The sequence below is a fragment of the Zonotrichia leucophrys genome, chromosome 7, assembly GCF_028769735.1.
Source record: "Zonotrichia leucophrys gambelii isolate GWCS_2022_RI chromosome 7, RI_Zleu_2.0, whole genome shotgun sequence".
NCBI lineage: Eukaryota > Metazoa > Chordata > Aves > Passeriformes > Passerellidae > Zonotrichia > Zonotrichia leucophrys.
Genome location: NC_088177.1, coordinates 25005260 through 25017608, shown reverse-complemented (window position 1 = coordinate 25017608; position 12349 = coordinate 25005260). Strand labels below are relative to the sequence as shown.

The 12349-nt window shown below is 39.8% G+C and overlaps 1 protein-coding gene across 3 annotated transcripts in view; it reads left to right on the top strand.

Moving 5' to 3' along the window:
• Positions 1 to 4187, top strand: part of RAPGEF4 (Rap guanine nucleotide exchange factor 4) — a 141767-nt gene extending 137580 nt beyond the window's left edge. For all 3 annotated transcript variants that reach the window (XM_064717886.1, XM_064717887.1, XM_064717888.1), the window contains one exon: positions 1357 to 4187. In XM_064717886.1, coding sequence (XP_064573956.1) covers positions 1357 to 1484 — 128 coding nt within the window. In that variant the 3' untranslated portion in view covers positions 1485 to 4187. The remainder of the gene's footprint in view (positions 1 to 1356) is intronic.
• Positions 4188 to 12349: the final 8162 nt, after the last annotated feature.

Below are 12349 nucleotides of genomic sequence, written 5' to 3'. Positions count from 1 at the left end.
AAGCTCTAAGCTCCCTTCTCTTTCCATGCATGTGAAAGAGCTAAATATCTGCGATGTCTCTACCCATCTGTCAGATTAGAGCCAGTTGAAATTAGACACGGGAATCAAAAGTGGTTGAAATAAGTCTAGCAGGCACCAGCACACAAATAGTTGCTTGGATAAATGCTGTTTTAATATGAAACCAGTCTGGAGGCATGACCTTTGTAAATGACATAACTGCATAAGGCGGTGAATTTAAAACCTGTTTGTCAGTATAATTACCAGAACCTCCTTGAGGCCATTTAAGATGACAGAGCTGTATGGTCAAACAGGCTTCTCTGTGGGTCTCATCCCATCGAGCTCCACTGTCAGTCTCAGTCACATGGGCATTTCCTCAGCACTTCATCCATTTTGACTCACAGTACCCTTCCTCCTTCTCGAACAACAGAATAAGTAATATAAAACTATATTTTTATAAAAATAGTTTCTTTCCATATGAGTCAAAGCTTAACTGTAGAAGATCTGTACAAATTTCTGTAGAACAGTAGAAATTAAGAAAGATTTTTTTTCATCTAAAATCTGGGTTTTTCTGACTTTGTGTCTTTAATTTTGATGTATTAAGCACAAGTGAGACCTGCACATACTTAGAAATGGAAGCAGATGTTCATTTTACATGATATAACAAAATGTCAGTATATAGATCTACTGGATCTAAATTCCTTGGGTTTTGTGTGTGTATGTGTAATGTAACGTAGATGTCTCAGTATAATTTTTAGTTGAATTTAAATTACCTAACACATATTACATTACACTGTAAGCTGTTCCTATGGGGCTGAAGATACTTAGAATTTAACTAAGTAGTATTCCATAACTGCTGCTGGAGTAGGTATAATGTGGTTAAGAAATGTATACAGGTAGTGAATTCTGAGGCTTGAATGGGGCAGCCACTAAGCACTACATTGATACAAATATCTAAAATGAGAATATTGCATGAAAAGAGGCTAAAATCAATTACAAAATTTTGAATCTGTGAAAGTTCCTGGTTCAAAAGCAAATGAGCAGCTTTAAATTGTACTTGTTAGCTGTATAATGTATAGCTAATGACTGATAAGGTGATATGTCAAATTGTAACCAAGGGCCATCAATTTTAGTAAATGTAGCCAAGGATGTCCAAAAGAAAAGTTAATTTGTGGGGGTAGTAACCAGAAAGACCATCAGATACGGAGAAAAGGTTTCCAAGAGAGCAATTTCTAAATATTTCCTTTTTAACTCGCCAGGATCTAGTCTTTCCTGTGACAGCTGGTAAGGAGTTGTGCATTTTGTTCAGGCATTTGTCCATTTACGTGTATCAATCCTACATCATTTCTCTTTCACCAGATCCTGATGCAGCCCTAACTAATAAAAACCATCAGGATGTTCGGAGCTACGTGCGGCAATTAAATGTGATTGACAACCAGAGAACTTTATCACAGATGTCTCACCGACTGGAACCGCGCCGAGCATAAACATTTGAAGCAATGATGAGAAACGATCTTTTATCCTCTCAAGGTCACTTGTTAAGGACTTCACTTTCTCTGCTACTGCACTGCCACTACAAAAATAAGCAAAAACATACCATAAGGTCTTAGGCAACGCACAATGTACCAGCCTGCTGGAGAACTTTGGCTGAGGAAGAATTTATGCACTGTAGGTGTATGGGTGGCCATGTTGTGAACTGTTAATTCATCTTAAGGTGTAGTAAGTGATATCTCATACAGATTTTAAATAAAGGCGAAAGATAGAATAGTTAGTGGGAAATGCACAAAAACTTACAACAGTTCTAAGGTAGGTAGTGGGTTCTTCTCCCTAATTAAGAACCTGTATTTTATGATTTATACTTCAGGTCAGGACCAAAACTGATCGTCAGTTTAGCTTGCTCAGCTGCTCTTGACCTCAACAGAAGATGGATGTAAGGATCTGATGAAATAATGTAGGTCCAAGAGCGGTCCAAGGTACAGTTCCATTCAGAGAAGACTTACAAATATTTCCATTTTAAATACAACAAATACTAAGAAAAATTCCTAGTCTTAATCATACTGTCTACTACTACAAGCAGTGTGGCCATTTCAGAAAACTGACAGGACTGAAAATATTTGAATGATAAATAGCTTAATCAGTGTTTACATTTTACTTCCTTCTTTTTAAATTACCAATCAGGTTTTTACAAAATTCAGTTTAAAAGTAAGGTCATCAAAATCAATAGCATTAAAGGTAGCAAAGGACTGGTTCAAAAAGAGCACAATATGCACAAATGGATTTCAAGAGAATATTTTCCTTAAATATTAAAACCTTAAACTTCAGCTAGAATTAATCATGGCTGGTTAACACATCTTCTGGTCTTACACATTTACAAATATCTTAATTTTCAGCCAATTGTTTGCACTTTCAATAGACTGTAAATAAATGTCAGTTCATTATGTTCTAGAATATTTATTTATGTAATAGTTATTGTGCCAAAATAATTCTGGTTTATTTATTTTGTTTAGCATGTTATGAGAGTACAGCTTTTGTCTTCACACTCTGTGCATTTACATGTAGAAGTTGTGTGATCTATCTTTTCTGTAAATAACATGCAGTACCTTATTAAATGTAATTGCTGGAAAGGTTTAGTCACTGGCCTTATTTGCACTTTCAGCTTCATTCCTGCATAAATACCAATGCTGCTAATTGGCTGATATATCAAACTTGGCTTGTCATTTGCTGGGCCTCAAACCCACAGCTGGCCTTCGTGCGCTGAGATGGACGATGAGATTAAAGCCAGTCAGATCCATCCCTGCCACGGGGATGACGGTCAGGCAGTGACGCAACACCGCCGCCTCGTTGGCTTATTTGTTTCTCAGGAGAAAACATTTAAATTGGAAGGGTTTAAATAAAGAAGGGATATATTCTAAATTTTAGCTATCTAACTAATTTGTCCTTCTCAGTCACTAATGTAAGCACTACACGTTATCTTATCTCGGGCAGGATTTTACCTCAGGTTGGCAAACTCTAGACCTTGGCTAACAGGGCACTTGAGAGACCTCTGGGTTCGATGCCCATGGGGAGGTCTCTCAGGGCCTGCAGCCATGAGGGGAGGGGGGTCTGGCATGTGCCCTTTCCCCTCCTGAATGCTCCTGGGGATGGCTGTACTGCTGCTGGGCAAGCCCAGATGGCAGCCAAGTGCATGCCAAGGGAATGACGATGTTCTAATGGTAAAAGTCTTTCCTATTGCATTCACACTGGTTCTGTGCTGTGAAGCTGGATGTCATAAAAATTATTAAGCCTGAAATTAGAAGTTGCAACTATTATCTCATAATTAAGCTTCAGAGATGACCTCATTGATATAGTCTACATTTTGCTTTGGATGCAGCGCATATTATTTTTGGCATTGAGCAGGACTGTGTGGAATCAGTATACACATACAGATTTTTTAATCTATAAAAATAATTACATTCTTTTAGTCAAAACATAAATTCTGCAAAAGTTGAGAGTCACTGAGGAAATGCTGACACAGTACCACAATCTGCTTGGTACCTGCATTCTGCAAAGGAAAGAATTACACAGTTAAGAAATATTCTGCAGCATGATGAAATCATTTATTTTAACTTTGCTGTCTGACTAGAAGTTCAAGATGATTCAGAGGAAAACCAGCTAATAATACAGAGACAAATTTGTGTCTTGTCATTTCAAGTGAGAAATATTTATTTCCATTTCTGCTGTTTGATGAATATACTTCATATGGCTTTTTCAGAATGCAGAATCTTCCCAGAAGCAAAGTATGCAGTAGAATAAACTACAGGGACACAATGAATTCAGCAGGCATTTTTATCTTTGCAATCAATTGGTAACATTTCTGAGTTCATGATTTTATTTGTTCCAGGTTTGTTCCTATTGTTTGGACTTTCATTTATTTCTATGTTAGCTGGTTTATAAAGCTGCCAAGTTTTGGCTTGGCTCTGCGTATAGACTAATTCTTCATCTGTTTAGTATGTTTTTATCCCCTTGGTTTATTTTTCTTTTTTTTCCTTAGAACTTCTAACTGTTTTACTTATTTGTTGCCAGTAGTCTCTATCGTGTAGTTGTATCCCAGTGATACAAAGAGAGGTTTCATGGCACCTCCATGTCAACAAATGAATGCAGTTTACCTACTCAATGAAACAGGTATCTGACATTTTTTAATTTTCCAATAAAGGGTGCTGTATAAATAACAAGTGTTGCTATCTCTGTATCTAACTAATTCAAGTGGCTCAGATAGTTGCTATGGTTCTAATCACTGTCTAAATACCTAGAGATTAGATGAATAAAACTACCTTCTGGCTCTAGGACCTGTCCCGGGCTTCCCTTGCTCCCTGTGTTGACTTTACAACAGGAAGGCAGCTGCCAATATATTGCTCTAGCTGTAGGAAGTCTAAGCGACTGTTGCACTAGAGTGGAGAATGAATAGGAGCCCAAGAAACACTGAAATGTCAAAACATCCATCCTGACTTCACCCTGTGCTCGCAGTTGCGAGTCACAGCTTGTTCCTGCCTCACTGAGGGCACCGCCTTGCTGCTGACTCTCCTGTGGGTCTGCAGGCCTGGCTGCAGGGCGCTGGGCAATCCCCAGCCCTGCTCTGCTCATGGCCATCCCCAGTTTAGGTGCACCACTTGGTCTGGTTTTGGCCCATGCCAGCTACCTCTGCAGGAGAGGGTCCAGCCATTACTTATGGGGGATCATGCAGCCAGGCCATGTCCAGGGGAAACCACAGAGCTGTCTGTCCTGCCTTTGTCCCGCCCCCGCAGTCCTCCAGTGGGACCCAAGGTGCTCTGCACCTCCATCACACCCACTCGCATAAACAGCACAGACACTACAGCACAGCCCCCTCCTCACTGCAACACTGCAGGCTGAACAAACGTAAATCTGTTCTAAATCCTAATCAGGATGAGTATGCCTGAGGGTCACAGGCCATGCAGTGCTGATATGGCTGGTCCCTGCTGCTTGGCCTCAGGGCCCAGAGCTCCTGGTTCTGTTTTATTTACTGGCGGAGTCATAACTGTAGCATGAGTTTTCAGATGAGATATGACCAGGAGGCAGTGTCCATAATAAATATCCACTGCTGGGGACCACTGAGCCAGGGTGGTGACACCTTGGGCATTTTTGAAAATGTTCTGCATTACAGGGCTCCACCATTGGCCATTTTTTGCTCATGTAGCAATAGAAAACACAAGCTCTGTTTAGGGCTGCAGAGCCTAAAGAATCACAGGGTACAGCTCTCCCTACCCTGGCACATTTCACTATTGTTATTTTGTTAGGATTTCTTTTTCTCAATGACCAGGCCCAGTGCTGACAAAAACAGGGAAGAAAGGTTAAATCCAGGGAAGCTTAAATCCTGTACACCAGGAGGCTGCAACTGTTTGGTAAAGGCAAAATTAAAAATATTTTCTATGGACATCTTGTTCACACCCAGTCGGCCGCAAAGATATAATAGTGACAGATAAAAGAATTCAAATGTATTTGCAGGACTCTGCAGATGGAGGGTTTGGGTTCTTTCTTCCTAGGTAAAATATTGTGAGGGCACACAGTGTCTTCAGACCAGGTACAAAGAGAGACAGAAACAAAATGCTTCTTTTCAGAGACACTGGCAAAGCAACCTTTTAAGTACAAGAAGTTTAAATATAATTTAAAAATCTTACAAAATAAGTTAGAGTGAAATCAAAAGATTTAACCTTCAGGGGTACAAAAAGAGATAATGAATTTTGCTTGGGAAAAAAATTAACAAAATTATAAATCTAAATTGTTAACACAGCTTCTTAGTAAGGTCAACTGCATAATATAGAGCACCTTAACCTCTTCCAGCAATTTTTAAACACCATGCAGCTTAAATAGACTACTTCTGAATTCAGCAGTATTTCTTCTGGGAGCTCTGAATGCAAATCAAGAGGTAATAGTAGAAGGAAATTAAAAGATGTGCTATTCTCATTTCATTTTTTGTACTGATAATAAGGAAAGCAGCATAGAGTGATATGGCAAAGTGAACCTCTAACTTCAATAGCTTTTCTTTCACTGTTAATCTGAAATGCATTACACTCTGCCTTTTCAAATAATCATAATGTTCCTTACTGTAGCCTGCATTAAAGTTTAGCAGGCATAAGCAGCAGCTGTCACCAGAGGTCAAGGTATTAGCAATCAAAGAAAATAATGACCAGATTAAAAAGTTATCATTAAAATTGCGAAACCAGAAACTTCTTTAGCAGCTCATCTTTGGAGCCCTGCATCCAGAGCTGTAGCTGTGCCCATGCATCCCCTGGCACCCCCAGATGTCTCCCCACTGCAGTGTGGTGGGGCTGGGCAGCCCTGGGCTGGAGGGGACCCTCACCTTTCTGCCTCCTCTCTTAGAGAGGCGCAGCACTGCCCCAGACTGATTCCCACAGGACAGAGAGCTCTCTGATGTGGCTGGTGGCTAAAACCTGACGTCACGCTTCTCACTGTGGTCAGTGTTAGAGGAGCACGCAGGGTACAGCACTGCATGCTTGTACCTCGTGCTGTCCAACAGCACGGAGAGAGTGGCTCCAGCCCCACCTGCCCTGTGCACTGCTTAGCAATTACAGCCCTCAGACATCTTCTTACTTGCGCATCCACAAAGGAGCATAATCCAACCATGGTCTTGGTGGTTTATGACTCGAGTGATGGGGGGACTGCTGTAGAAGGGGAAATTCTTAAAAGGGAAAAAAGAGCATGTACAGCTACAAAATCTATCACATCTAACTGCTGAAGGGTATTTCACAAAGGGTTGCTTTTTAATAGGCCTGGCACTCAAAGGTAATTTCTGAATTCAAAATAAACTCAGAAAGTGACATGATAATGCATAAAGAACGAATAATTACTGACGCAAATTGGAATATTTTTCTTGGAAACTCCATGTAATAAAAATGTGACACATGGGGGTACTGGTAAGAGCTTGACCTTTATTTCCTGGCCCTAATCCATTTGGGTCAGAGTGACAAAAAGCAAACCCTTTCTCACATGGTAGGGGTCAGCCAGTTGTGTTTAATTTTTTTCCTCTTTTTGCTTTCAAATGCAAATAAAGCACATTACCAATGAAAATAATGATTGTAAATGAATACCTCAATTAAAGGAAATTTACATAAAGATACGTAGGATAATGGTAGCAGTAGATATTCCAACATCCTAACAGACAATAATCCATTTCTTAATCAACTTCTGTCAATAATCATAAGCTTTCTGCTCTCCATGGTTTCCTCATTATAACACCACCTCTTGTGTTTTTAAATAGTTCTTTCTTCAGATGCTGTCCGAGCCAGCAAGTGAACCTGCTATCTGTATTTGCCGACTCTTTGTGTTTTTTCACAGGTGTACATTATTTCTGCACAGGACTACTGTCGGCAGCATTGTGGATGTTCTCAGATAACAGAGAGACAGTTTTGCCTTGGGTTTTCTTTAGATGTCCTCATTCTCTGTAGGACTGACCCTTGAGGGCTGCAGTACTGGCAGGTTGCTGTCTAGTGTCTGTTTGAAATACAACATTTCCTTCCATTTGTAATTCCTGCCCTAGTGTTTCTCCTGTTCCTCTTGTCTGGCATGTAACTCCTTTGTGGTGCTCCTGATCAGTCAGCACTGTTGCCAGAAACTAGTTACAGGCTTACAGGGATTTTTGTTTCCTTCCTGTCATAACCAGAAACTGTTAATAGTGTGTTTGTGTTTTGGGGGAGTTGATTACGTTTATTTGGAATCACAGGAAAAGGGAGTGAGATGATACAGCTAAACATATTTATCTATAGTAATGGCTTTTCTGAGGCAGTCTAATATTATGAACATTTCCTAGTCTTATTTAATCGCTAAATACAAAGGGAAAAAAATATGAGATCTCCAATAGACAGATTTGTTTCTAATTAATGTCCAGTGGATTATGTAAGTAGCAAAAAAATGTAAGCTACTGTACACTACAGCACATCATTAAAAGGAGTTAATATTTTCTTTGTAATTCAAACCAATTCTCTGCCAATGGTGGCCATAATTTTCATTATTCCAGTACCTGAATTTACTTTAGAAGAAAGGTAAATGACATAAATAATTTGGTAATAACTGGTTTTAATAAGGAAAATATGATAGTATGCTTTAAATCATTAGTGGAAAGTTCTGTGTTGTTATTTTCCCTTGGTGGTCCCCAGAGGTGGTGGAATCGTGCCTGCCTCTCCCCAAACTCTCTGTAACTGGGCAATCTATTGGGAAAAAAATTTAGAGAGAAATGAAGGGATTGTTGCTTCAGTGGAGCTTGGAGTGATGTGGATTAGAAAACACAAATGGGCACAGCTTCAATAAATTCAGTACAGCTCTAAAATAAAGAAAACATGTTAAACTGTATTACATTTTAGAGAAAAAATCTGCCAAAATTAGAACAACAAATTAAGTCCATTGGACCAGAAAATTTAATATAAGAAGGAGTATGAGCTATATATATATATATATATATATATATACACAATTAAAAGTATGTCTGTCATGAGCAGAATACTAGTGAGTGGATTACAGCTGAGTATAATGATCAGCTAAAAATTGTGGTGCCAGAAAAAGATAAGAAAATCACTTCTTTAAAACAATCGAGAATTGGATTTCTTGTTAATATTTTGCTATCTCATGGCTGTCTCATTACTAATTATATTTACATTTTCGAAGAAGTTACATATTCTTTTTACACTGAACACATGCCTGATCAAAAGGCAGTGTACAAGCTGTAACACGCCAGATCTGAAAACCATTGTGCACAAAGCAGGTACTTGATCCACACCCATTGCACATATTCACATATTCAAATACATATTCTGCCACATGTCTCTATTTAATAATTCTTATCTATGTTAAATAACTGTGTGCTTAGTACTTTTACAATTAATTGATATTTAATAGTATATTTAAATTTCATGTTAAATATATCATAGAGGCACTTTCATAAAACCTTTATTTAAAAATTAAGAAAAAACCCTCAAAAGGTAAGAAAGCAACAACTAAGATGGGTCTCATAGATGGATGATGGTTGGTACAAGCTCTCTTAATTTCCTGTGAAGGACAAGAAGAAGCCATTTCCCACAGGACACCAAAGACTGGGCTGCTGAAGCAAACAGGAATCACGGTCTGGGCTGTGCGAGCACGGGGACTGCATGTAGCGTCATGCTGGTGTCTGTGGGTGTACACCCACCACCTCATGAATGGCAAGACTGCCTCTGGGCCACTTGCAAAGACAATTCCTTAGATTTTCCACTTGCTATCACCCAGAAAGTAAAAAGGTAGCTTATTTTGGCTTGCAGTTGTCATGCAAGTTGTCTTTTGGCGTGCAAGTTGTCTTTTAGTCATGAAACCAATCCTGCTAGTTATGTTTTGGGGTGTAACTGCAGAGGTGTGTGATTGCAGCATGTGTAGACATACCTGCACGTATTTCAGTCTGGAAAGCAAGCAAAAATAATGTAGAGACGGCTTTCAGGTGAGCCAGCTTTCAGCTCTACCAGATCCATCACAAACCTGATGGAACAAATGGCATAAACCTAGTGACACCATGTAGTTAGAGCTAACATTGCCCAAACTAGCTAGATTAACACTAGCACACACTAGTGCTACATGTTCTGCAGCAGGGTGTACAACCTTCCCAGTATATCCCAGGCATGCCTTCCACCATGTTTTCCAGCCAATTTTTTAAGCTAGAAATGGAAGCAAGCCATAGCAACCAAAGAAGCAGTCATTCTTCAAAGAAACTTCTGTGTTAAGCCTGAGATGAACTCTGGGCTAGTCTTGAAGGAGAATTGAAAAATACAGAGCAGGTGTCCACCTCCAAATTATCTGTCTAGAGTTTCACGTACAGTTTAAACTGGCATGAACCACTACACTGCTAAATAAGCACTTCAGGCTCCATCCCCTCTCAGCTGCATTTATCAGCCCTTGCTCCTTTCCTGCCTTTGTGCTGGCACAAGTCTTTGTGCAATTGCCTGATGACCTGCATTCTGCTCTGAGTGAAAACTGATTTGTTTTCTCTGCAGTAGCTTCTCCTGCACAGCTCAATTCCCTGTGCAGCCATGCAAACACCATGCTGGCAGAAGGTGAGGTGGGCAGCACAGCAGCAGGAACAGGGCTCAACAGGCAGGGCAGGGCTGTGCCTTGTGCTTTTGGCAGGCAGGATGATTTAAATCACCTGGACATATGCATGACACTGTATTTTCCATGTTGAAATGTGGTAAGACGTTATTACACAACCAGATCTCTTTACACAGAGATGTAAAGAGACAATTCATATGAATCTTTTAAATTCTAAAAGTTGCTAGAACTGCCTTTATCCTTTGCCAATTTTTGTGGCTTTACAATAACTTTTGTTAGCTTTTAAATATTTTCTTTTTCTGCCTGTCCCATATCAATTGAAGAAGCCTGAGATTAGGATTGAGCTCTCCAGAGGTAACTTTTGAGTTTCTCTGCTTGAGTTTGCTGCCTCAGAAAGGAGGGAAAACATAGCATCAATGTGTTGGCTCACTGTTCTATACAGTAAGCCAATACACTTAAGAAATTGCCATTACACTGGTTTCTGATCTTTTCTAGCTATTTTTAATTTAATTTTCCTGATGATGGAAAAACAACTTGAAAATATCCAGTCTCACAAGCCAGAGGGGAGAAAGAGTACAAGCCCAAAATGCATGCTCGAAACCTTTTTGTAATAGTTTCAGCTTCACCACTGGGGTTGGACAGTCCTTGTGCAGACTTTGCTTTCTCTTACCTGTCCTCTACTAGAGCAGGTGCAATTACGGGATTTAAACAAGTGGCTTGTTAACACATTGCCTGGTGCAGACTCTGCACTCCTACTCTTGAAGCAGGAAATATTAACCACCCCCTCATTTCTCATGTGCTACCTGAATAGTTTATTTAGGCCCAGCAACCAGGGCTTAAATTCAGATATGGTAAATCCCTGCTCTACAGATAACACAGCCATGGAAAAAATGCCCAGACAAAGCACAGTAGGCAAGAGACCTCTGAATGCATGTGCTCAAGGAAAATGCCTATGAAACAGGTGATTTAACATTCAAAGATTCAAAATGAATTTAACATTCATTTTTTAATTATTTGACTAATTGGCAATTTCCTCTGGCAGGAAGGACAAACACTTCAGTTACAGCATTTAAAAGACTAAGTATGTGGCACCTCTCCTCCTCCAGAGCTTAGTTCATGTGATTTGTTTTTGATATTTGCGTGTTCCTGTAAAATGTGGCACCTTTGACTGGAGGTTTCTCCAGGCTCATTACATATCAGTTCATAAGAATGCACAAGCGCGCTCAGATCAGACAAGAAGTGTTTGCAACTGCAGTATCCAGGGGAAGCCAAAGCATGCTGACCTCCCTCACTGCTTGTCCTGCCAATATTGAACCTTTCTGGCAGGCAAAAGGGGGTCACCAGGGCCTGCTTTTTGATTTTTTTACTGTCTTTACATGCTTTCTGCACTGAGTGCTTAAGGTCTTGCTAAACTTTACTCCTACTTTTATAGTTCAGTGAAATGTTTTATTTTAAGCACAGAAAGTATTAGTACTTCTAACAGGTATTAGTATTTAATGGGTATCAGAGGCTTTCTCCCATGTTGTATTAGCTGTGCTGAACTAATACAACATGGGGAAAACCTCTGATATCCATTAAATAATTATATTTCATTAATCAGTAAAGTGTTCTTCCATGATTCACCTTGATACCATACATCTTTGAGATGTACAATTAATGGATATGGTTTAGTGGGATGCTGCACAGCTCTGTGAATCGTGCAACACAACTGGTTTTATATGGTAGTTCTACACATGCATGTAACAACAGTCAAATATGAGAGAGAGCAAGGAGTTGCAGTTCTCCAAAGAATATAAAATCTCAATGTACAGTCAGCAGCAGATGACCTGGGGAGTTCAGAGTAAAGCAGTGCTAGGCACTGAGCCTTGCACGATAAATTGTATCACAAAGATGTGCTGTCACAGCCACAGGATGTGCTTACCTCAATAGAAAAATTGTTTGCTCCCCAAGTCTTTTGAGTCTCATCCATTAAGTGTGACAGCAGTAAGTTGTCTTATTGAAACAGTAATAACATGGTTCTATTTGCAAAAAGTTCTCTGCAACAGCAGAATGCCTCAATGCCATTAAAATGTTTGGATAAGAAGTGGTCTGTATGGCTGTTTCATTTCTGACCTGGGCAGCCAGGGAGTATGTACGAGGGATTGTAGGAGCAAACCTGCTCCCTTCCTATTCCTTGGGACCTCCAACTCCTCACTCACAGCATCATGGCAATCCCAAGTGACACCCAGGACTTAAATATGCTGCTTCTTGGGAAAACACCATCCCAGCCCCC